We start from the raw sequence: 25,392 nt of genomic DNA on the forward strand, positions 1-25,392 counted from the left end.
TTCCAGTTCAGTGTTCAAGAGACGTCGTGGAACAGGAAGTTAAATTTGAAACCTGGTGAGAGTGTGTGAGCCAGAGAGACAGAACCTGAGAGAATAAATGAGTTCAGTTTAACAATTGACAACATCGTCCTCATCCAGCCACCAGAACATGAACAAAACTCCTGCTAATGTTTATGCCATTTTAAAAGTAACTTTCTGCTGTTTATTGTGATAAATTTATTTTCCTGATAAGATTTTATCATGATTTATTGTCCTGATAAATTCTAATTAATCATATTTTAAAACCCATAAAACTGTCAGGATTGTTATTTTTACTATTTGTCTTCACTGTTTGTTCAATAAAGGTGTATCAACAAATAAATTTGGAAATATAACTATAAATGCCATTGCTGTGTGCATCACTCTTCTTTACGTGACTGTTGTCTTAAAGAACCTGGTTACCATGGGAATGTTTTCCTGGAGCGGTGTGTGTGCTCGTTGGTCTATCATTGTTGAGCCATGCAGCTATCTAGAAAAAGTCACAAAGTTACTTTTAAAATGATCACAACATCACCAAGAAAATAGTGTGAAAAAAACTTTCAGTGTGTATCACCCACCCCTGCTTTATGATCACCTTTTATTTTCATTTTTTTTCTTTTTTTTTTTGCTTTGTCCACTCAATAATAAATATAAACAGTTTATGCAACAAATAAAATAAATTATGACTGAAAAGGAGCAGAAAGAAGCATAAACTTATAACATCTGCCTCCTATCCCCCAAAAAAGAAAATTAGCTACTCCTCTAAGTGCAGCAAACTCATTTAGGATTCTCTGCCGCCTTCTGGTTGTCATAGTAACTGTGGTTGTGTGTCCAGATCGTCCAGGCCTTACCAGCGTGGAGCGAATCGAGCGCTGCCAAGAAGAGTTCCTGCTGGCCTTCGAACATTACATCAACTATCGCAAGCACAAGGTGGCGCACTTCTGGCCCAAGCTGCTGATGAAGGTGACAGACCTGCGCATGATCGGCGCCTGCCACGCCAGCCGCTTCCTCCACATGAAAGTGGAGTGTCCCACCGAGCTGTTCCCTCCGCTCTTCCTGGAGGTCTTTGAGGACTGACCGACGGACGGCAGCGTATGAGTGTGTTTGGACTGTGTGTACATGCGTTGTCCAAAGCCTGGGCGCCCTGGTGGTCTCGGGGGCAGTACCAGCCGGAAGCCCGTCTGCCCGAACTCTCTGATAGCACTACTGAGTGTCACTTCATTCCATAGTTTAGGACTAGCTCCCTGGTCTAGTTTTGGATGAAACCATTCCTCACATTGCGGGTACATGTGAATAGCCTTTTTTTTTTTTTTTCCTGGTTTGTTGTTATTTTTGTGCGTATAACCTCTCACCTCCAATTTGACTCTAGTTTTTTTTTTCTTTCTTGATAATTGTCCAGTTGGCAGAACGGTGATTTTATTAACAGCTGTTTGAACGTTAGAAACTATGGAGTTATTGTCTTTTTTTCCCTTCATGTTCTACAGAAACTCAGTGAAAGTTGACCTGATGCAGAAAATCAGAGCAGCTCTGATGGTTCTTTCTGAGGAACCCACTGTCTCCTGACTCACTCTGAAAGTCAGCTGCTCATATCAAATGAAGCTGCGTTCAGAAGCTCTCGGAAAAATCTGAATTTTGGAAGCAGGCAGCCTCTGTGTAGCTGGGAATGCGCTGCACAACTCCCACTGTTCTGCTGCACACTGCTAAGCAGCTGGCTGAAAGAAGCCTGCTGCACTATTTTCACACTTACTAGAAAAACAAATGAAACACAATAAAGTAGCTGGAAGTCATCAAATCAGCTCCTGCTGTTATTCAATAATAAGCACAACCAAATGTTCTGTTCTGCACAATTAGTAACTCATACATTTCGTCTACTTCCTATTTAAAGTCACAATCTAAATAAAACAAACATCATCTTAATATATCAAATTACTTTTGCAGACGTAGGAAATATTTTTGCTACAATGTTTTAAATGAAAATAGTTTTTTGTTTGTTTTAATCACCTGAAATGTTTCTCCAGCCGATCTTACTGGAGGGATATCACACTCAGATGAGAAAAGTTAAACAATGTGCAACATCACTTAGAACAGAATGTATAAAGCATGATTGTTTTTTCATTTTGGTTAGATTTTTGCAGAGCTATATTTTTGTAACACAGAAGTACTCTAACTAGATGCTGAAAACACTTTGTGACAATCTATAACAGCTGGGAAAACGAATCAAACTAAGGTGCTAGCTCTCTATTTCAGGGAAGATACTGAGTGCTCATAACTTCCTAGCTGATCCCCACAGCAAAAAATGCTAAATTAGAATTTTTCAATTTTGTTGCAAAAATTAGAATCACCCCAGAAGTCAGACTAAATTAACAAATAAATAAACAAGCTGATCAAATGGGAGATTCAGACTGAGCCGACAGCTAAGGGAACGCAGCAGCAGCTTCAGCAGCAATAAATGCAGCAGCTGCAGCAGTAGATGCAACAGCTGCAGCAGTAGATGCAGCAGCTGCATCAGTAGATGCAGCAGCTGCAGCAGTAGATGCAGCAGCTGCAGCAGTAGAGGCAGCAGCTGCAGCAGTAGATGCAGCAGCTGCAGCAGTAGATGCAACAGCTGCAGCAGTAGATGCAGCAGCTGCATCAGTAGATGCAGCAGCTGCAGCAGTAGATGCAGCAGCTGCAGCAGTAGAGGCAGCAGCTGCAGCAGTAGATGCAGCAGCTGCAGCCGTAGATGCAGCAGCTGCAGCAGTAGATACAGTGTTAAATTGCTCCTCATCCCCACAGACTGGTCAGGACTAACAAACACAACCTCACTGCTGGCCCAAACCACAATCACTGCTCATCATAGGGAATCTGATTTTGTGCCAAAGCAAAGTGCGTGACCCCTGCCCCCTCAAGCCCCCCCACATTGAAATCATTTCTTAGATATAAAGATGGTGAATATGATCATATTTAATAGCTTGTAAAACGTGAGGGGACAGAGAGTGAGTCATGTTTCAGTGGAGATCTCATCCAATCATGTCAGTATTGTTCTCTCTTGATTTCCAGCTCTCTGTAATCACAACACTGTCAGCTGAAGCAGTGATGTCATGGTGCTATGATGGTGAAATGAACTGAGTTCTTATTTACATGTCTGAATCACAGCTTGGCAGTGACACACATGTACACTATAACACAAACATAATGTCATGTACAGTACGCCTGACACCTCCACCAATCAGCTATAACATTATGACTGTTAGCACGCCATTCCTTCCAAACCAGCTCCGCCCCGTTAACAGAGATTCTGACGCCATCAGCGTTTCGCTCTAGATGATCTCTAACATCATCAGATGTTCAGTTGGACTGAAACGGGCCAGAACCTCTAAGAGGGAAAGGAAAACACTGCAAAAACACAAAATCTTACCAAGTAGTTTTATCTTGTTTTTACTGCAAGTAGCTCTACAGCACACTTGAAATAAGACAAAACTAACTTAAAAGTAACTTCTTAGCAAAATAAAGGAGTTTCTTACATATAGATTTAAAGAGTTATAGTTCCACTGGCAGATCTTCTTCACAACTAAGCAATGTTTGTTTATTTGTTTATTTATTTGGATCCCTTCAGCCATCGCCATAACGATGGCTATTCTTCCTGCGGTCCACAATGAGTCAATCAATCGCATGAGAAATTAAAATGAGCTTGATCATTTCCATATTTTTGGAAGGCCAGTTTTGTTTACAGGCACATAATCCATTTTTCCCATGGCTCGGCTGTATGTGGTTTCCATTTCCCTTTTATTTATTGTGTTTGGTTGGTGTGTCTTGTTTTACATATTTCAAATATCTTCCAGTTCCAGCATTAAGTGTTCTTTACAAAATTTAAGTCTTTAGGTTTTTAGTGTTGTTATGACACATTATCAATACATGACTTAAAAATGGTCTCATAAGACCAGTTTTATTATTTATCATGATAATTTCTGGGGCAATTTATCAGTTAGTAAAATGTGTTATCATGATAAAAGGCTTTATGTCTCCAGACCAACTCCCCTCATAGCTCCACCCAAGACATTTTACTGATTTTGACTCAAAATAAGCTGCTATGACTTGCAAAAAATTCTCTTGAAAGTAATTTTTGTCTAATTTCAAAGGTGCTAAGATGTCAGTGCTGGAATCTAAAGCAAATACTTGGTATTATTTTGTGTTTTTTCAGTGTTGATGAGTTTATTATTATTATTATTATTATTATTATTATTATTATTATTATTATTATGAAGGCCTGGACACAACCATGACAGTTAGAGGTACATGTGGAAGCTTCAGGTTCTGGTCCAGTTCAGCAGCACTCAGATCCAGCCGTCCATGTAATGTAAAACCAGATCTAGTTCATCAAACCAACAGGGTTCTTCCATTCTGCTGACGCTCCATGGAGCAGACTGAGCAGAGTGGTCTGAGCTCAGACGGTGCCGGGCCCAGCGGACAGAACCGCACACAGAGTTCTGACACCTTTCCACCTGAATCAGCACTTTGAGCAGGATTACCTTATGAGATATCTGGGAATGTCCACCAGGGGTCTCATGAATACTTCTGACTCGATGGAAAAAAACTAAAAGCAAATTAAATAAGCCGATTATATTTCCTATAGGAAAGGGATGGTGTTGAATTCATCAATAATACAGCAAAATTATTGACAAAATATGTCTAGTTTTCACATTGTTTGGGATTTGACTGAACAAATTTATTCTCAAAATAAAAACACGTTTTGCGTCACTTTCTTTCAAAATGTTTGCCATGATCTACCGAGTTTAATCAGTTTGCGTGCAGCAAAGTTTTCAACAAAAGTCTCTGGATAAACATGACAAGGTGGGACTGAACAAGACGTCAGTGGTTCACTCCCACAAGTCAGTGGTCATAATGTTATGGCTGATTGAATGACATGCTCAGAAAACGCAGGTCAGAGTCGCTACTCTGCCAGCTGGTGGGATCTGAAGGCTGAATGAATGTTAACTTGTCCAAAACAAACCTGATATCATCAGCTGGCCGTCACCCAGCGAAGAGGCTGGTGAGATTGTAAAAAAAAACAAGAAACATCTCACTTTCACGTCATTGTTTTAGTCACCATGTTGTGTTTTTGTTGATGTTCAGAGATGATCAGGTTTTTATTCCGTGGAAAGAGTTTCATTCGTCTGTCTGGCTTTCACCAAGCTTCCCTCTCCACCTGAAAACAGCTTGTGGTTTTATTTTTGTACTTTTTCTCTCATTTCTGTGAAGTGATGCCTTTTCATCAAAGCAATAGACTTGCTACAGTGTTAGAAAGACCTGGACCTCACACCAACACACACACACACACACACACACACCTCGCGAACTGTACAGGTTCAAACAAAATGCACAGACAATCAGACGGAGGAGGACGCAAAGGTGCCCAAACTCAGGTAGCCAACCTGAAATGCAGGGTCAGGCCGCTGAGCCTCGGGGGTTTGGGGAAGCAGCACTGACCACCTTTACGTGCACACCCACTTCTCCACAAACATCTTACTGTCACTAATAAAAAACTTTATTTCAAAGTCCACATAATGACTTTGTAGGTAGAGGGCCTGACAGATTGTATGTCGTGTGGCCCTCTTCAACCAAAAACGTCCAGCAGGAAGTAAACTCAGGGAACTAAACAAGACCCCAGGTCTCCCCTCACTTTTATTATTTCTGATCCCCTTTAAATATTTATTTAAAAAATAATAAATGTTAACTAAAAAGAGAGAGACAAACTCTTAACATGTTCTACCGATGCATTACCACATCTAAAGTGGATTCAAAATGTTGTCTTATGAAAGATGATTTTAGAAAAAACACATAATACACTGTCTGGTTATGATGCAAAACCAATGGATGTAGCATTTGGTGCTAACTACTATTAGCAGTACATGTCCATAATATATGTCCCTTCATTTTAAGTGTTCAAACACAAAAGGAACATGTTTTAAAAATATATATTTTACAAATAAAAAAATATAACACTAAACCATAAGAAGAGCTAATAATTAATTTAGCCGCAGTTTTCAGTATGTCTGTTTGTATCCAATGTGGCCGGTGAGCGGCCATATTGGATACAAAGCTCTGGTCTGTCCGGTGAGCTTTGTCTTTCCTGGTTGAAATTCTGACATTGGAGGCAGGAGGGAAGGGTGTATAAATGAGTAACCATAGAAACCCGGACTGTGTGTTTACAAGTTCAAAAGATTATGAGACTCATGGAGCACTTTGAAACTTCTTGAGATGTTAGCTGTTAGCTTCCTCTGACTTCCAGTCTGATCTGATCTAGTCACTGTATCAATCTAATGGGAACAAAATACAATTTTTTTATCAATCAACTTCAATTAATATATGAGTAAATCAAAGATCTGGTCTTCGTCATGTTAACACGTGTTAAATGTCCACATGTCAGGTGGACACTAATATCACTGAAATGCATAAACATGTTTAAAAATGTTTCTTACTGGGTTTAATGGTTATCTGATCATCAGTGGGTGGGAACATCTAGGAAACAGAACTTTACTCAGTTTGAGACTCAGGACCTTTCAGGTCCTGAGTCTCAAACTGTATTTTACTTTTTCTCTCATTTCATGCTAATGAAAAACACACCAGCAATGACCCTGAAGTAGCAACTGTTGCCATGGATCAGAACCTGTTCTTAAATGTGTAGAAAGTCATTTCCAAACTCCGTCATCATTCTAGAGAAACAAGGAAATGATGTCACACGTTGATGTTAAAGTTGAAACCATTGGAACAGATTCTACCGTGAGCTTTCTGACAGAACCACCTCAGGATCTGCTTTATTCTGTTGGACAAATCAGAAACTAACAAAGTACAGGCCACAGTCAGCAAAATCTGTCAAAGTATGACTTGTTTGGAATAGTTCTTTGCAGAAAGTCTTTTTTGAGACATGCATGATGAAGTTACTAAGGCCTAGTCAAAGTTCAGACCTCAACCAAAGTCGAATGTCTAATGACCACATCTTCATTTAGCTATGAAAAAAAACAAAAATGCCTTCAGTTGTCAATATTCCATCCATCTACAGTGACGTTTAACGTGTCGGTGTTTCCTCACAGAAGGCTGCTGGTACAGTCCTGACTAAACACACTACGGATGTGTGTAGTTAGTTTGTTCCCAGCCTGGTTTGGACATTTGCAGGTTCCTGAGGTCAAACTCAGTGTGGTTGAAGTTCTAATCAAACATGAATGTCACAGGAATAAACTGGATTTATTTCCCTTCTGGAGACTTTTGTCTTGAAGCAGAAGCCCTACTGAACGGCCTCAGTTTATAAAAATGTTCCTTCAGTGTTTAACTCTGCAGAAAGAGAAGGGGAAATATTTTCTGAGCTCATGTTGCTAGTCATATTTAGTTTTGTTTTTGGTTTCCTGAACCAAACCATAAATGACTCCAGGATGCTTTGGACTGACACTGAGTCTGTGTTTTTGTTAAGTTCTCAAACTTTTTATTTCAATAAATCATAGTGAAGCTGATTTTAACAGTTCAGTTAAAACCATGATGAGTCTACTCTCTCTCTTTTTTGTCTTCTTTAAAATGTCTATTGAGAAAGATCCAAGGGTCCATAAATAGTTCAACTGATCTTCTCCAAATATCACTCTCCTGCTCTGCTGTCTTGTCCCTGTCAGGAGGACGGAAGCAGCTGAAAGTCCAGCTTTCTGTTTCCAAATGAAGCTCTGGGAAAACTTCATGTTGTGTTTGTGAAGGCAGAACTCCAGATGAACAAACCAAAACTGACGATTTCCTCCAAACGCAAACTCAGTTCTGGTTTTAGAACCCGAGTCGTTTTCCTTTTCAACATGTCGGTGCACATAAACGTCGTCAGTGCTGACAGAACCGGTGCCTGTTCACTGTTCTCTCTCCCCACTTGTTCTTCTTAAGGTTACTCAGTCACCAACCAATCACAAGACTTGCACCATAGAAAAGCTTTTTTTTACAGTACGGTTGAAATAGGATGTATATTTTCAGAATGCAGATGTTTTTTAACATGTTAGCATAAGATGAACATGGTATTGTTTTTGCGTAGTATTAAGAAAGTGGTTGCTCTCGTTCTGACCCAACATCATGGCAGAGGAACTGAGCAAAGCAGCTAAAATCATAAAATGTTAGTGCAGCATTAGTTGTTTGGTAAAATCCATTTTACAGGACTGTAGCTGAACTTCACTGTCAGCACAAAATGCAGCAGCTACACTTGCACACAAGCGTAGGAGAACCTCTGGATCCCGGTGTACCCACTGTCAGCCCAGACGCCCCTCCTTTGTACATTGAGTGTCGTTCCTTGTATGACCTGTTCTACACTGACTGGAAGAGAAAGGCAGTGATGGTGCGAATGAACTGGTTTTACTGGAACCGTCCTCTGGTAATCAGCTTCCCAGCGGTCATTCATGACCACAGAGGACCTGGGAAAGGTTATGAAATGGACACAATGGATGATGGTTGCAACTAATGTGAACTGGCTCTTGAGAATAAACATGGTTTTAAGAATTTTGTCTTTGAATGTTTTTTTCATCTCTTGTCTTTTTCTGCATGAAATGAATAATCTTAATGTCAGACCTTCAGTATTAAATACATCCAGATAATCCATACTTGATTCAAATGACATTTAACGATGTATTAAATCAGTTCATTGTTGTTGTCATACCAAACTATGTAATTAATAAGGATTGTTTTCAAACTGAGTGCTCAGAACATGTTCCTCTGCTCACCATCCACCACTCAGCCAGCGTCCTATTTAAGGCTGAGGTCCAGTGAAAGGTCCAGTCTGCTTCCAGCCTTGTGAGGGTAATGAAGTTTGATCATGTGGATAAGAGCCCTGGATCACATGCCAGAGTAGAGAAACAACTTAGATTAATGAAATTTGTTAACATAAAAGAAGTTAGACTTTTATGTTTTTTTAGACATTTAGTTGTTGAGTTACTTTTCACAGTTCCTGTAGTTCTTGAGCAGAACTACATGTAGAAACTCTGAATTTAGTCATACTTCCTGACCCGGTGTAAAATCCCTTTATACACACATATATTAATGCATGTTTAGCAAAAGTTGTACTTTTATGAATGTAATCAGTATTCAAGTTTTTAAAAATTATAAAGTTATAGTCCATTTATTTTGAAATAACAGCTACATTATTGGAGATATAATAAACCTACCATGTATCACTTCATACCTGCTGATGAGTAGACTAATGTTGACCTAATGTGTTATTTATATTAGGAAAATCTCTTCTTTTTTTTTTGCCTCCAGCCCCGGGGCCACATTCTTGTGAATCTGCCCCTGGTCATTGTAACTTATGGACCTGAACAACAATCTGACATCTTTGCCAGCTTCAAACTTTGAACAGTGTGCTGGTGGTGCTTTTAGAGCTCATCAACCCTGGAGATGAACCCAGTGTGTTCTGGTTCTGGTGGGCCGTGAAGTGGCTCAGTGAGCAGAGATCAGCGACTCACTGCAGGACGTTCTGGTTCTCCTGACCTGCTTGGCCCGATCCACTCTGAGATTCTGTGATGACACCGTGCCACCAGATCTGCCACCTTCCTTCTTATCACATGGGTAGTCATGCCCAGGTGTCCAGGTGCTGGAGCACAGTGATGGGTGCTGGCCTTAAGCCAGAAGGTTCTGGAGAACCTCTTCAGAATCCTCTGGGCAGGTTTTGTGGACCTACAGATGGGTCAGTCCTCCTCAGACTGATCAGCTGGTGTTTTCTAGTTTAGTTGTGTCGCTGTCTGTGATGTAGCATGTCAAACATGAGCTACATCACAAATGTAGTCCTGCAGATTTGGGGAATAACTGTCAAACGAAAAATTAAATGATGCTTTGGTACACTTTTTGATTTTGTCTACAACAGACTCTTGTTTCTCTGCCTCTCGGCGGCGCTGATAGCTGCTCAGCACAGTGAGCAAAGACCTGCATCTCTTTTCTCTCCTCCACAGGAGACCAGATTCATCTTGATCCTCCAGCAAATGTTACTTTTTGTGTTTCTTATTTTATCATGGTTTACTTACCACTTTAAATGTCATAATTACTAGAGTTATGATTTTTTTTCATGAGACAAGATTTCTTAGTGCACGTTTTTTGCAGCTTGAGGTGAGTTTTATTTTGCAGCATCAGGGGCAAAAGAGGCTTGAACAGGTTGATGACCCCCTCGTTTGTGGTATGAAGATGCTTTTGTACGTGTGTATCTGTCTCAGTGATTGCCATCATTGATATGTTAACTTATGTTATTGAACATAATTTCATATTTTATTGAATATTTCCTGTATTTCTATACTTGCTAATCATTCTATCATAGTTTTAAGTCATTAGGAAAAACACACAAAAAACCCAGATCATGTGGAATCTCTGCACATTCTTGGCTTTTAACATTTTTCACAGCAATCCTCACAGGTTCTTTACAGTCTGGGTCAATGTTTGGACTTTGGTTCCTAACTAACTTAACCAATTTGGTAAGACTTTATTTGAAGGGGGTGAATAAGGCTGTTATGACACTTTCATAAACATGACAACATCTGTCATGAACATCAATAAACCTTCATGAATTTTTATGACGGTTGTCATAAACCGTCATTCATTACTGTTTAAACTTTACCTTTAATAACATAAAGATACCTAATTTTTCAGTCTTATACACCCCCTTCAAATAAAGTGTTACCCTAAATTAATTCAAAGAAGCCTGTGAAAACCCAACTGCTCCTGGTTGGGTCTTCGATTTGGAGTCAGAGCAGCGCTGACGCCCTCTGCTGACGGATTAGAAAACGGCACACCCAGTTTTTACTGTTCTTATACGAGGAAAAACTCTTTAGTAATTGAGATACTCGACACAGAAAAACTTCACCACACTTATAAAATTTATTTTTATAATGGTCATCTATAAGGTCATGTATAACAGTACATATTAGATTCTATATATACTTTCTATAGAAATTGGTTTCCTGTGACCTGTTCCACAAGCTGACAGAAGCTCTGGATATTAAAAACTAAACTAAATGATGTGAACACCAGCAGCTCTGACAGCTCAGTCACTTCACTAATACTACAGTCGGGTTCTACCCAACAGGTTGGAGCCCAGTAAGCCACTGGGGAGCCGCTGGTGTCTGCAGTAACTTCTCAGTAGCCGAGAACCCAGAGAGTCAGTGTGCCATCCATCAGTCATCAGATTAGTCACTTAGATCAGAACACAACAGAACATGGACAACAACAACAACACCAGGGTCAAATAAGACGTCATTCAGTTTCAACTACATTCTCTCTTCTGTGATGGCCCCTGGAAAGCGTCTGCGCCTCCACGACATTCAGAGTGGTGTAAGCCACTGGAAACCACAGCTACGCTGTCCATGTCAAACAAAGCAGTCACATATTGCACTATGAATGCAGGAACCTCAGTCACAAGACAGGAAAGTGCTTATAAGCGCTGTACAGCTGCTACACACAAACACAACACATGGAGGTGGCGCGGTGCGGCTGCGTCAGCCTACAGTACGGCATGGGGACGCACAGCTGCCGGGGCCCGACCCGGGGCCCGTTCAGGCTGTGCCAGAGTTCAGGAATGGACCTTGAAGGCCAGCAGCTGCTCAGAGTGCATGTTGTTGAGGGAGCGCAGGTCAGGCAGCTTCAGCAGCAGCTTGGTGAAGATGGCCGACTCATTGGGGTGGTTCCTGGTGATGAGGCTCCGCAGCGCGCGGATCAGCGTCTCCTGCAGCGCCTCCACAGAGTTCACGTTCTCGATGCCGGAGCGGTCTGCAGGGAGACGGGGTGCAGAGACGGTCAGACACATCGACTGGCCACACCTGACCATTTCATCAGTTCACCACAGAAACCTTTAAAATTCAAAGAGCCAGTTCTGCTAAATCAAATGACTTTAGAGCCACAAATACTGCCAGACCTTTAGAATAAAATATAACTTATAATTCTTTGGTAAATCTCTACTGCAGGAAATCTATTGTCATTTTCAAACAACCACCATTTTTATTTCCATTTCGAGGTTACATTTTTCATATGGGATGCTGACATTTGCACTAAGTTTCCAGCCCAACAACAGATAAATCCACAAACAAATAACTGGCACCTTTAGAGTCATTTGTGGAAATTAAATGCCAAATTAAACAAATTAAATTCCAAGAAAATCTGACAAGAGTATCTACAACTTCGGTTGTTTATCAGCGTTAGCGCCACCCTGTGGACACTCAGCCTGCTCTCTTAGCTTTCCTCTGTTCATGTGTAGCACAAACAGCTGGGCTGGTTATGAATCTACTTTTGCATTAAATTTGCCAATATTTATCACAGACCAATATTTTTTGTTTCAGTTCATACATAATTGGACCCACAGAAATCATAAATGATCATAGATTGTTGACATGGAAAATGTATTTTTGTTCTGAAGTTGTCAATTTGATGAATGTGTTTGGCGTCAAATCATAGCCTACATATTTTTGGTCCATAGAACTTACGTACATTTCCTTGATTTGTCTCCTTTCTCTGCTGGACATGTTTCTAAATAGTCGTCATGGTTGCAATGGTGACTTTATGCACTAAAATTTGTGAAATATACAAGTGTGGGCACAGCTAACAGTTAGCTAAGCCACTATGGGGTCAGCTAACTATTTAATATCTCCACTAATTTGCTAAACAGCTATGCTAACACTACAACTGCTATTTAAGAAATTAGCTAACGTCAATGCTAAACAAAATTAAAATTTAAAATTAGCTAAAGTTAAAACTAAACCACTAAGCACAAAATATTAAACAGCTAAACACATTAAACATTTTTTTTAAATGTTTTTAGCAGTAATCATCGAGCTAACGTTTCGGGCGAGAGGCGGGGTCACCCTGGACAGGTCACCAGTCTGTCACAGGGCAACACAGAGACACACAAGACAAATAATCATGCACACACACTCACACCTAGGGACAATTTAGACAAACCAATTAACCTGACAGTCATGTTTTTGGACTGTGGGAGGAAACCGGAGTACCTGGAGAAAACCCACCATGCACAGGGAGAACATGGAGACTCCATGCAGAAAGACCGGGGCCGGGAATCGAACCCAGAACCTTCTTGCTGCAAGGCAACAGCTCTACCAACTGCGCCACTGTGCAGCCATTGTTGCATTTCAATTAAACCAATTTATTTTCATAACTCCAATTTGCGCAATTTTATGCTAAGTAGAAACGCAGCTCCTGACTATCAAACATGAAAACTTGATGGCAGCTGCCGTTTATTTTTAGACCTCTTACTTAATAAATAAAACCATCATGTGAAATAATCTGTATATTATCAGACTATTCTGTCGATTTGTATCTTTAAAATGCAACTAAAAGGAGCAGCAGAGTGAAGGGACCCACCGGCTGACACCAGGACCACGGCCATGAACAGGCTCATCTCCTCCTCGCTCAGCCCCAGGTTCATCAGCTTCTCACAGAAGTCAAACATGGAGCTGAGCAGGTCCCCGGAGCCCATGGTCCTCAGAGCGTCCACGCTGTACTTCTGTCCCCCCAGGAAGGTGACGGAGCGCTCCTTCACATGGAACAGTGAGGCGAAGCGGACCACCAGCACCTGCAGGACAAGAAAGGCCGTTTCTATTCCATTTCTAACCCTGAGGGACTGGAGTAGAGCGGATGAGGGGACAGGGCGTACCTCGAAGGTGCCAGCCTTCAGCAGGCTGACCTGGTCATGCTGGGACAGCTCCCTGAAGCCGGGGATCTTCTTGGCAAACTCCACTACCTCCCTGACGGCGGGGGTGAAGCTGTGGGAGAACTCCTCCCACACATCCTGGCCCAACTTGTGCGGGTCCACTTGAGGGGACGTGTTCATTGGACAGACCTGCAGACAGACAACCAATTAGGACTCAACAGGACTGGGACAACCAGAGACCCTAAGTGTCCTGAACTGTGTCTCCACACACGTAAATGAGCTGCAGTGAGACAAACACATGAGGGACAGCCGCGCTCTGTCCCAGCGCCGTGCTGCACCCGCCTTACCAGGTACATTCTGCTGCCTCCTCTCCAGGCACCCCCGCTGTAGACGCCGCCGGGGCAGGGCTCAGTGGGCAGAGCTCTGATGGCTCCGTGCATGTAGGCAGGGCTGTGGCTGGTGCCGGCGCTGCAGGACGCTCTGATTGGACACTGGTTGTCCAGCTGGCTGTGAGGCTGTCCCAGGATGGACAGGAGGCTGTGTCCCGCCATGTTGACAGAGTTGTTGTTGCGGCAGTTCCAGACGTCCCGGCCCTGCTCCGAGAGCTGGACGGGGGCGGCTTGGTTTAAGTCCCCGTTGAGGGGTCTGGGCGGGCCCTCAGGGGCCCTGCTGCCTTGCTCCTGGTTGTACATGAACGTCTCCTGATGGGCCCTGGTCACCGAGCCGATCACCTCGTCCTCGCCACTGTCCGACACACTGGGGGACGGCGAGCTGGAGCCGGTATCCATGGGAACGGCGGCGTCGGGGTCGGAGCTGGAGTCCGACTGGCTGGAGCCTGACGGGGAGGGGGCGGGGCCGGCCTTCTCAGCGGCAGCGGTTAGCGGGGCGGCCTGGCCGGCGGCGTGCGGCTGACTCAGCTCGCTCTGCAGATGGCCGCCGCTCATCATGCTGTTCATGGCGCTCTGCATCTCCAGCAGCATGCGCTGCTTCTCCCGCTTGGGGATCCGACCGAAGCGCACAGCTGAACAGTGGGAAGAGGGTCACTTTAGCTCGCTTTGACGTTAGCATTCTGGATGTTAAGAGCAATAAAACATGGAAACTGACAAACTTGCAGAGCCACGCTAAAGTATTTACACCCTTCACACATTTTGTTACGTTGCAGCCACAAACATCCTCCCTGTTAGAGGGGATGATGATAATAATAATAATAATAATAATAATAATGAACTAGAGTGTGTCTTCTGAGTGTAAACTTCAGCTATAGCTGGAAGATAAGTTGATTTTATGAATAAAATGAGGTTAATAAAATCTTTTTGAAGATTTCATTTTTGGAAATCTGGATGGTTTTCCCACCATAGTCCAGAGTGATGTCAGCACATCCAGGGCCGCCATCTTGTTTTACAGCTTCTGTTTACTCGGACTTTGAATTCAGGTCAGGTTTCCCTTTCAGTCTTCTTTTTTTTTCTTTTTTTTTTTTTTAAAAACAAGAATAAGGTCATATCATTACCAAAACAGAGTCGGGACAATAACCGAATAAAGATGTAATTTTATAAGAACACAAAAAGTTTGTTGAACATTTTATGAAGTTCCACCTTTGTCCAAGTTTTACAGATAATTCTTCATAGAAATACTTAATAGTCTGGTAAATGTTTGCAGGGTGTAAATACTTTTGGTTGGACATAATAAACAAGGCCAAAAAGTTTATTTCTATTATTTGCATCTTATCCAGTTTGCCACCTCAGGCTGGGCTGACGTCCTCACACACTTACAGTCTCGGGACATCCCCACCATGAGGCATTTCTTGAAGCGGCACTGCTGGCAGCGGTTCCTGTTCATCCTCATGATGGGGCAGTTCTCGCTCTTAAGGCACTTCTTATACTGGATGTTCTGCTGGATGCTCCTCCTGAAGAAGCCCTTAACACACACACACACACACACACACATCCAAACAGCGTGGTGAGTGCTCCATTTTCTGGGCTTATGGTGGGAGCTCTGCTCCTTGACGGGACACTGTGGGAATTCCACAGGAATCATCATTCAGCTGTAAAACATCAAGGACTCGGGACAGACCCGACTCACTGCCTGCTTCACAAGCTTCATGAAGAGTTTAAAGGAGCTGCATTATAAACCAGCTGCACCTCACAACACCTCGGAGCATTTTTATCTTCTACAGAATTGAACTTACAGCAGCTTTCTGACGGTGTGTGTGTGAGAATGTGCATCAATGGGGTGTCTACAGGTTTCAGCAAGTCAAATTTAAAACTTTTTAAGACCTTTTTAATGGCACCTTCAAGCAGACAGAACAGTCTTTTCCAGGTATATAGTGACAATTTTATAGCACAATCAAGTAACTAAGGTTTTATTACCTTGAGTTACAAAATATTCTACATATCAAAAACGACTTAAAAATTTTACTTTGCAATGATGACTTGAAATTGGGCCTCTGTGTCTTTAAGAAGCTCTCCGCCTTCAGCACATCATTACATGTTTATGATGAGGAAATAACATTAGAACATGATATAAAGCTCAAAAAGGTTGATTTTTTTTTTTACATAAAAACCCAATCCTCCTCTGGTCCCTGCTACAAACTCTGCCTTAGCCACAGTGTGTATCTAGGGCAGAGTGGTAACACAAGTGAGACGGTGGAAAAACAAAATGTTGTCAAGCCAACCGGCAAAAAATTTGCACTTATTCATCATAGATCCAAAAAAGCTAATTGGCCACCTTGCTAGCTAGCACAGGTATATTAGCAGCTAGTTAGCAGTAGCCTCAACCACCTCAAGTCACAGTACACAGCAGAGGTGTGACCAAGTCACTGTGTTGCAAGTCTCAATTCTCTGTCCTCAAGTCCGAGTCAAGTCTCAAGTCAAGAACCTTTAATTTCAAGTCATTTTTTAAATAATTTGCAATTATACATAAAATTCAAATAATAGACCATTTGTCCTTTTTAAAATCTGTATTTATCTCAAATGATAGAACATGTGCAGCTGAACACAAAGTATAAAAAACATTTTTAAATTGGACCTTTTTATTGTGCAGTTCTGTTAAACTTAATATTCAATAAAAAAAGTTTTCAAAAAATGAAATAAGTATATATGAAGTTATCACAAGTAAACTCAGGAAGGTCTGGTGCATTTATTTTTCTGCTTTTATTTCTAAGTATGTTAGTTTCAGTCCTCTGTAAATATGGGCCAGATATTCTAAACACAACATTTATTTGGGACAGTCACTGTATTTGGTCTGTTTTAACAAATAAACCACATGAAAATATCAAAATCATTGCAAATAAAGTGAAGTGGTTTTGAATTTGGATGTGATGGTAAAATGAATATCTGTCAGGCCAGGTGGGTTAAATCTACAGCCAATTTCACATCAATATTGATAAAAACATGTTGTGTGAATCAAGCTGGTCAGAATCACTAAACACAGAATAATGAGCTCATTATTTTATGTCTTACTCAGTTAACTATCCCACTTAGTGTTTATTCAGGGTCAGTGAGATTGTACAATTTTTATTTTTACATAAATTTTTGAAAGTTGGCCAAAAAAAAAAAAAAAAAAGGGATTTTTTTAAATTTGTTTTTCCAGCAAAGCTATACTACTTGGAAATGGGTTCTGTGTGACATGTGACAGATAGTCACGCCGGTCAGAGCATTAACTCAAAAACAGTTGACTTATTGCACTGACTGCAGTAAACAATATATTGTCAATATCATTTCCCAACGTAATGTCTTCAGATACACCAACCGTCCTTAGATGATACTGGACCGGCTCATCATCATGATGGGACAGAGAGACTCTGTTCCCTGAGTTCAGGTCCAGAATCTGCTTTCTGTTCCGGAGCCCCGCTCACCATCCACCGGCTTCCTGAGCTAATAACACGGTGCACATTATTTGTGGAGGCATTTGAAGGACCGGATTTATGGTAAATCATCACCAATTTAACCCGGAGTACACATGCTAACACGAAGTTAGCTAAAGTCAACTGTCTTACAGCAGAAGAAAAGCGCCACCTACCATCTTTGTGAAGCTTCAAATGCCGGACAAAGTTGGACGTCGTGGCATCTCCATCCGATATTCTCTTCTTGCATATTTAACAAGTTGCAGTTCGTTTTTTATTCGAAAGTTCATAACCTACGTAGCCAAAAGAAATTACTCGCGGAAGCATATTCGAGCGGTTATTTCATCTTTCGTTCCCTGAGCTCTGCAGCATCGCCGCGTTTTTTTAAATGTCCAAATCCTGTTAATTTGATTGGTTGAGCTGCAGCTACGCACAGATACATACATTAGGAGAGAAGAGAAACAGAGAGACGGTCTGAGCATATTGATACAGAATGAGTGAAATTAATTAATGACGCCACTTTATAAATAATGTGTTTTAAATTTTAAGACTGAGTAAAAAATATCAAGTCTTTTCAAGTGAACAGCTTCAAGTCGAGTCAAGTCCCAAGTCAATGGCATGAAAGTCAAAGTCAAGTACGAGTCTTGGAGCATTTTTTCAAGTCAAGTCGTTATTTTAACGACTCGAGTCCAAGTCATGTGACTCGAGTCCCCACCTCTGGTACACAGTGAAGATGTGTGTGTGCGACTCAAACTTTTGCCTGACAGAAAAGTCAGAAAAAAAAGCTTCATATATGAGGTTAAATAGTCCTGCCACCACAAAAACCTGTATTAACATATTCAAGGCCAGCTTACATCTTTAGGCCTTAAAATTTAAGACATTTTAAGGCTTTAATTTAGATTCATGAATTTACGACTTTTTAAGGATGCACGCACGTCCTGATCAGGCATAGTGGTTGGCTCACATGAATGAGGAGAAAGGGCTAGTTTCACAGAGTGTTTGCTCACAGCTGCAGAGAAAGCTGTGCCTGCAGTGACCCAGTTCAGCTGCAGCAGAGCCAGACAGACTGAGGGGAGAGTGTAGGGGGTGGGGGGCAGAGGGGCAGAGGGGCATCCTCACCTTGCAGCCCTCGCAGGCGTGGACCCCATAGTGGAAACCAGAAGCCACGTCGCCACACACCTTACACAGCAGCACCAGGCCGTTGATTTCTGATCGGCACAAAAACACAGCAGTCACTCTGCTGCTTTCACACACACAAAGGCTCTGAGAGGCATGTCACCAGAACAACCCCCCCCCCCCCACACACACACACTTCATGACAACTTCACCAGAACATCTGGACTATAAAAGCACTGGGAATACTGGGGCAGAAAATCTGCAGGAGGAGCTGGCTATCATTTAGAAATAGAAACTGTGGGAAAATAAATGCGGACATAAATAAATAAATAAATAAATGTTTGAAAAAAGATTTCTTATGAATTTATATGATTTACATTAATTTGAACTAAATGAATGAAATAAACTGAAAAGGGAAAAAATTTAAATATTTTGTATAATAATGTTTAAAAAAATTTTTTATACTTTGTTGTTACAAAGTATTAAATGGCTTAAAATTATATTTAAAGTGATATAACAATGTCATAAAAAATTTTATTGACTTATTAAATTAAAAAAAATACTGAAAATACCTTCCAAGTCACTGCTTCAGTATATTTTTATGCTTCATTTTATGTCAAAGAACCTAAACCTAAACTGCAGCTTTGCATGAATTGCATCAAGCAGTCCATCCTGGAGCAGAACCGAGCCGTGGACCTTGCAGGGATCCCTGCAGCAGCTCCGCACAGCGCATGGAGGAGTGTGCTACTTACTTGTGATCCCACATTTTCCCGAGGATGAGGAGCGGCCGCCTCCCTGAGACCCCGGAAGGTTCTGGCGACCGACGGAAAGCGGCGCGTCCTTCAGCTGGCCCGGCCGCCCCTGGATGGGCGAGGGGCCACGCCGAGGCGAGGACGACTGGTAGCTGCCGTTGGAGGAGTCGCTGTGGCAGGAGTCTGGGCTGGAGGCGGAGCTGGAGGAGCTGATGTAGGCGATCACGCCTCCTGGTGATGCAGAGTGAAGGGGTTAGGGGGCGCTGTGAGATGACATGGACTAAAAACATGACAAACGGCAGCTCAAGGCCCCTTTAAAAGACCACCAGACAGAGCGGCTCCTTGGAAAGTAATAAACCCAAACCCTCTAATTTATCACCATGTGTCTCTATGCCAGCATCCAGCTACGCTGAAGGATTAAAACTTTCCCTTGCTCCACTCCTCAGCTTTATAACCCTTTAAAAGCAGCCTAGATTTGGGCGCTGTGGTGGCAGAGGGGTAAAGTACCTCCAATGTGTGGAGGCCTTAGTCCTCGATGTGGCTATCACAGGTTCGAGTCCCGGCCGGGTGACCCTTGCCACGTCTTCCCCCACTCTCATTACCCACCTTCCTGTCTGACCTCTCTCAAATATATGCCACTACAGCCAATAAAACCTTTAAAAAAATGAGAGTCCTGATAAAGAGGAGTGACCAGACATTACTCCTCTCATTTGCTGCTCCACACTGCCAGTCAGCAGGCTGAAAGAATGTGACTACTTTTGTCACTTTACACAAAAAAAACAACTAATTTATCTGCCTGGAAAGATTCTTACCTCAGAAAGATTCATAATGTGGAAACTAAAGGCGCAACAAGGCCAAGTCCTTTTCAATCCTATGGAGTTTCTATGGGACCAAATTACAACGCAATCCATCTCAGCAAATACATGCTGGTAGACACCAGGTGGTGCTAGAGCACCCGGCCTTTGTCCTCTGGAGAAAAAAAGTGCCATTTTAAAATGTTTTACTTGTATTATGTGTGGCCCAAGTTATCATTTCTAGATTTTAAAGCCTATATTACAAAAGCCCCACATTTAGGTAATTTTGCCTAACATGATCAGGGTTCTGTTGTATTAATCTTACTTGAATTGCATTCTTTTTTGGATTTGTTTGAGGTTTGTTTTCCTCCCATGTCCCTGGACCCAAAAAACGCCTTGCTTCTCAGGACTCCACTATATAGGTGTCTTTTTTTTTTGCTTCAGCAGATGTTAGCAAGTATGGAGTAAGCCTCTGAAATTCTGCTTCAAATTATTCTCATCCGTTTTAAATTAAATATATAATCAAAGAAAGGCCTTTATTTTATTGTGAATGTATGTACATTTGAAGGGAGATTTAGGAAATTGTGCAGGAGGTCCAATCAAAGCTCTGCCAGCAGTTCCATTTGTCTCACTCACTCGAGCACCTGACCCTCAAAATGCCTGTACACGCCACTGCGTGTCAGCATTATTTAATATACAGTAGTCAGTCAATTCAATTATGTAATTACAAGTACATTACTTTATATATAAACAAAGGTGTCATCAGTTTGCTTCACCATTTCGACACAGCTATTGTGGCTCACTACCTAGGGGAGCACAGTCTTAGGGGGCACCTTAAAAATAAATACTTTTGATTTTTTTCAAAAGTCACCAACAATCTTCTGCACCCTAAGCAAGTTTTCTACTTCATTCGAGTCCAGATAATAGAAAATGAGAAATGAAAAATGAAAGTGGCATCTGAACCATAGCTTTTGATTTGGTTCTAAAACCCAAATAAATGAATGTCATTATACATTATACAAACTAGTATATTATTAAATTGAAGTTCTCATACTATAAATAAGTCTTACTCCCTTTTATCCTGTAAATATAGAGAAACCTTGATATTTCAACAGAATGTTAGGAAAGAATGAGCTTCTTCAAGCATCCCACATTTAGCCTCTATTGATCCGATGTCTCTAGGTTTCTTTAGCCGTCTCTCTCCTGAGTGTCTCCACTGTTAAATCTGGGAGTTCAGCTCCAACAGTTCTTCCAGCATATGCCGTCTTCCTCTCCCCCTCGGTGAGGCCAAACCCAGAGAGCCACTCCCAGACGCCTGCCCTGACTGGAACTAACCCACTTAAAGTAAAGAAGTCAGATCATAGCTCACAAAAAGCTCATATTGTTGCTCGTGTCCCCTCATCCCCACCTCCAGGCCTGTATATTCAGCCTGTATTGCTGAATATACAGGCAGCCATGACAGACTGACCTGATTTCTTACCCCTGCCCATCTTGGTGATTAGATAACAACCGTTACATAATGTCAGCTTCACATGGGTGTGTGTGTGCGTGTGTGTATGGGGAAGGTAGGCTGGACCTTCACTGCAACCAGCCGAATTGGAAAGCCTCAAAAGAGCATCATTAGTTATTTGAGGCATTTAAGGGGTTTATTTATGACGAATTTTATTTTGAGTTACCGCCATCTCACAGCAATTAAGATGCAACAGGAGGCCGGATATAATCCATTTGTTTCAGCAAATGTCAGCTGGTCAAACCCACAAAAAGAGGCTCACTGCTGACAAAGTGTCAGGAAAAGAAATGCATGTCCACGTTTATTCCAACAGGCAACAATCAGGCACATACACAAAAAGAGCACATGCAAAACAACAAAGCAAAGATTTTATGATGCATTCTAGGAAACTCCGTCCAAAAAAAGAAAGAAAAAAAAACTGGAACACTGAATTCTGTAAAACGATGCTGCATTTAAAGTCTGCTCGGAAAAAAAAACTGTAAATGTAACGATAGTGTGTAAAAATAGATTCTAAAAGATCTAAACAAAATGATCTAATGTTTTATTAAAAAACATTTTTGTAAATAAAATATGTCGTTAGCACCGTCTTCTCCTTAAAGATGGCTTTAAAAGTAGAGTTTTAAAGTTCACCCAAATATAACGTTTAAAAATGCTGATGTATAAAACTACAGTGGAAACCATTTTCACTACAGAATCTGAATAAATGGCACGTCCACACAATATTTTCACTGGAATTCTTTGAATAAGATTCTGGAAATCTTTGAATAAGATTTTTAGTCTAGCATTTCCGATGTGCCCTGAATGCACCACTAAATTCAGAAGTCTTTCGCCGCACCCCACGTGGAGCTAGCATGCTCTTCCACTGGAAAACTAGGTCACCTCGCGCCGCTTCACGTGTATCCGCAGCAAAAATCCACGCTTCACGGCGGGGTGAATTATGTAATGCCTTCGTCACCGCGCAGCTCGACCAATGAGCGGAGACGTAAGGGAAGCGTAAACACATGTGCACATGGCTATGCTGATGGGTCCATGTGAGAAGAGTAGACTGCAGTGCTGCCAAAGCAAAGTGGACGGCCAACAACAGCAACCCTCCCCCCCCCCCGCCCCAACTGGCAGTCCTAACCCAGTTTAATATTACCACACAGCATTAAGCTACGACCATCAGCACTTATTCTGGATGTAAACACGGACCAAAGTATACGACCGTGAATAAATTTGTGGCAAAACAAGGCAGTTTTAGTCCAGCTGAACTGACAGCAACAAGCTGCAGTCTCTTGGCGTTTAAATGACACTCACCAGCTTTGCTCGAGTCCGTGTCCATATCCTGCGAGTTGCCCCTCTGCTACCTCGTTGCTGAAGCCGTGTTTGATTTGGTTCTCAGCAACTAGAAAGTCGCTGGTAGGCAAAAAACTGCGCTTTGGGCTAAAACACTGAAATCACGGACCGAATGGAAGCCCAGAGAAGACAGCCCAACCAAGTTAGAATCTCACAGGAATGAAAAAAAAAAACAAGTTTTAAAAAGCGACTTTCAATGACGCAACAAAAAAACACAGTGAAACCCGGGCTTATCTCAGCCGGAAGGTTCCGTCCTGCTTTCACTCTGCTCCAGTAACCGAAACAGAGCGTCTTCTGTAGAGCTTCCTACACGGAAAACTGGTTCATTACAAGCGCAGCTCCAGGTGAGGAGGACTGGCTCTGGAAGCGAGCAATGGGCAACCATGTGACCCAGTTCACCGGCTCCTCCCTCTGCAGCCTGCAATGGTGTCAATGTAACCCACTGACATACTTTCACCAGAGCGAACAAAGGTTTCTGGCAAGCGGGTTCGACGTCCGGAGACAACAACAAAAAGTTGCTCATTTACAGACTGTACTTAAAATGGCGCATTTTTTCTCTCTTTTAACACTTCAAAAAAGGGAACCAAGCAATTTTACACAAAGATTGTATTGTTGATGCGTTTGTTTGTGGCAGATTGTAGAGGGATAGATTGAAGCGGCTTTCATTCCTTGGACCAGTCTGGGCCATCTGATCCAGACTGAAACCTGTTCTGTTTGTCAGCTAACTTTCTAATGCTTATCCTTACAAATACTCAGATTCAAGCTGCTGTGTTAATTCACATTTATTGTGATCATGAACTGCAATCATAACTGGTAGATGCCTGCTTTGGTGAAAACATCATTAATCAGTTAAATGTTTTTGGGCCATCGGAAGTTTTCTTATGTAGGTAATATGGCTTCAAACACAGGGTGACTGACGTGGGTCACTGATGAAAAATAAATAGCTATATTAATTATATATCTACATACATGGTTAAATACAGATTCAATGCAACTTTAACTAGCTCATGCATTCCAGTTGTTATGCTTGTTTACTCTAAAGACAGTCCACATTTTAAAGTAGGTAAAAAAATGGGTTTTTTTTCACAAATTAAAATTTTAATCTAAAACTGTGTCTTTAAAAATATTCTGTGTGTAAATACCCAGTTCAGTTTTAACAGGTCTGAGTGTTTACCATTCTTATGTAGTAATAAAATGCTGTCTGCTTGCCAGCATGCCCAGAAGTCTTTAGTATTAAGTTTCTCACAAACAATGCTAAGCAATTTTACTCTTACGTCACATTAAGAATACCAAACGTAAATCAAAGATGTCAGGTTTGCAATCAACTTTATATCCAACAGAAGTTTGACTGGAAATATTTTGGCATTTTAACATCAAGGGTTCCTACATAAGCCTCAGCCTTTCTGTTGGATTCACACAACTCCATAGGGGCTGTCCGTTATGTGCATGTCTTGTCTTCTGCTGACATAGGGATGTTATAGAACCTTGAGCCTTTCAGAAATATGACTGACGTGGTAGCAAGTGCACAATTTCTAAGGTCCTTGTGTTAAGCCATGTGATGCCTGTGCCAGTTTACTTGATGATGATGATGAAGGCAAAATTCTCTCTCATCTACCAATCAAATTTGGTGTACAAAACTTTTTGCCACCACAATCCAGAGTGTTTTGAGAAGATGCAATTGTATTTTTTGGGCAGATTAGATTTCCTGTCCGATATGACACAAGTATAGTCTCAGCTTTAGATCTGCAACCTTCACTTTAATTTGGTTTATTTGTAAAGTGCTGCTTCACAACAAATGTCATCTAGAGGCACTTCACAAGAAAAGCTCAATTCAATCATACATACATTCCAGTTGATCCTAGTTTTCAAACAGTGCATCAATCTCAGTTAATTATCCAAAGTTGTTAAAAAAGTGTATATCTAAGACAACCTGCAGATTGCATCAGCTCACTGACTTGCAGCATTCACTCCTCCTGGTCGACCACTTGGCAACAATTGCTTGTACCGTGTCGTTGGTGTAAACTGGTGTGTTTGTGTATTTTATACAGTATATGTAAAAATCTGGTTTCCACTGAAGTAGCAAAACTTCTTAGAACACATTTTTGTGTGAGATTGGGCTTCCATGTTCATGCTACACAATCTCCACACGTCCCATACTATGACTGAAGATATTTTGAGATTTACACATTTAACTTGCAGAGTGGTCCAAAACTATTCAAAACTCTGGCACATTTAGATTTCACAATATTTTCATTCCACTTGGAAGTTTATTTCTGACAGGAAATAAACTTCCAGGCATTGCTCTAAACATCATGAAATGACGTGTAGGGATTTTCAGTTTTGAAAATCGTAAGTTGTCAAAAATAGCTTATGGGCTCCTCAATAATCAGTTG

The 25,392-nt window shown here is 41.5% G+C and overlaps 2 protein-coding genes across 11 annotated transcripts in view; one reads left to right on the forward strand and one right to left on the reverse strand.

The window, feature by feature from the left end:
* Window positions 1-8,511, forward strand: part of thrb (thyroid hormone receptor beta) — a 109,259-nt gene extending 100,748 nt beyond the window's left edge. For all 10 annotated transcript variants that reach the window (XM_081613002.1, XM_008421263.3, XM_081613003.1 and 7 more), the window contains one exon: window positions 854-8,511. In XM_081613002.1, coding sequence (XP_081469128.1) covers window positions 854-1,095 — 242 coding nt within the window. In that variant the 3' untranslated portion in view covers window positions 1,096-8,511. The remainder of the gene's footprint in view (window positions 1-853) is intronic.
* Window positions 8,512-10,850: 2,339 nt separating this feature from the next.
* Window positions 10,851-23,384, reverse strand: nr1d2b (nuclear receptor subfamily 1, group D, member 2b). Its single transcript, XM_008421269.3, has 8 exons — window positions 22,961-23,384; window positions 19,361-19,591; window positions 18,612-18,700; window positions 15,421-15,565; window positions 13,999-14,672; window positions 13,655-13,840; window positions 13,363-13,573; window positions 10,851-11,757 (listed from the first exon to the last, which is right to left on the reverse strand). The coding sequence occupies exons 1-8, from the start codon at window positions 22,983-22,985 to the stop codon at window positions 11,561-11,563; spliced, it is 1,758 nt and encodes a 585-aa protein (XP_008419491.2). The 5' UTR covers window positions 22,986-23,384; the 3' UTR covers window positions 10,851-11,560.
* Between the last annotated feature and the right edge of the window lie 2,008 nt (window positions 23,385-25,392).

This window comes from Poecilia reticulata, chromosome 11, assembly GCF_904066995.2.
Source record: "Poecilia reticulata chromosome 11, P_reticulata-male-v2, whole genome shotgun sequence".
NCBI lineage: Eukaryota > Metazoa > Chordata > Actinopteri > Cyprinodontiformes > Poeciliidae > Poecilia > Poecilia reticulata.

Bases quoted from the DNA above. Each gene is read 5' to 3' on its own strand.
- nr1d2b (XM_008421269.3), bottom strand. From the start codon at position 22,985: ATGGACACGGACTCGAGCAAAGCTG. The intron at 13,574-13,654 runs GTACGCCCTGTC...CTTGTCCTGCAG, and splicing joins TGAAGGCTGGCACCTTCGAG to GTGCTGGTGGTCCGCTTCGC. The intron at 11,758-13,362 runs GTGGGTCCCTTC...GTCTCCCTGCAG, and splicing joins CGTGGTCCTGGTGTCAGCCG to ACCGCTCCGGCATCGAGAAC.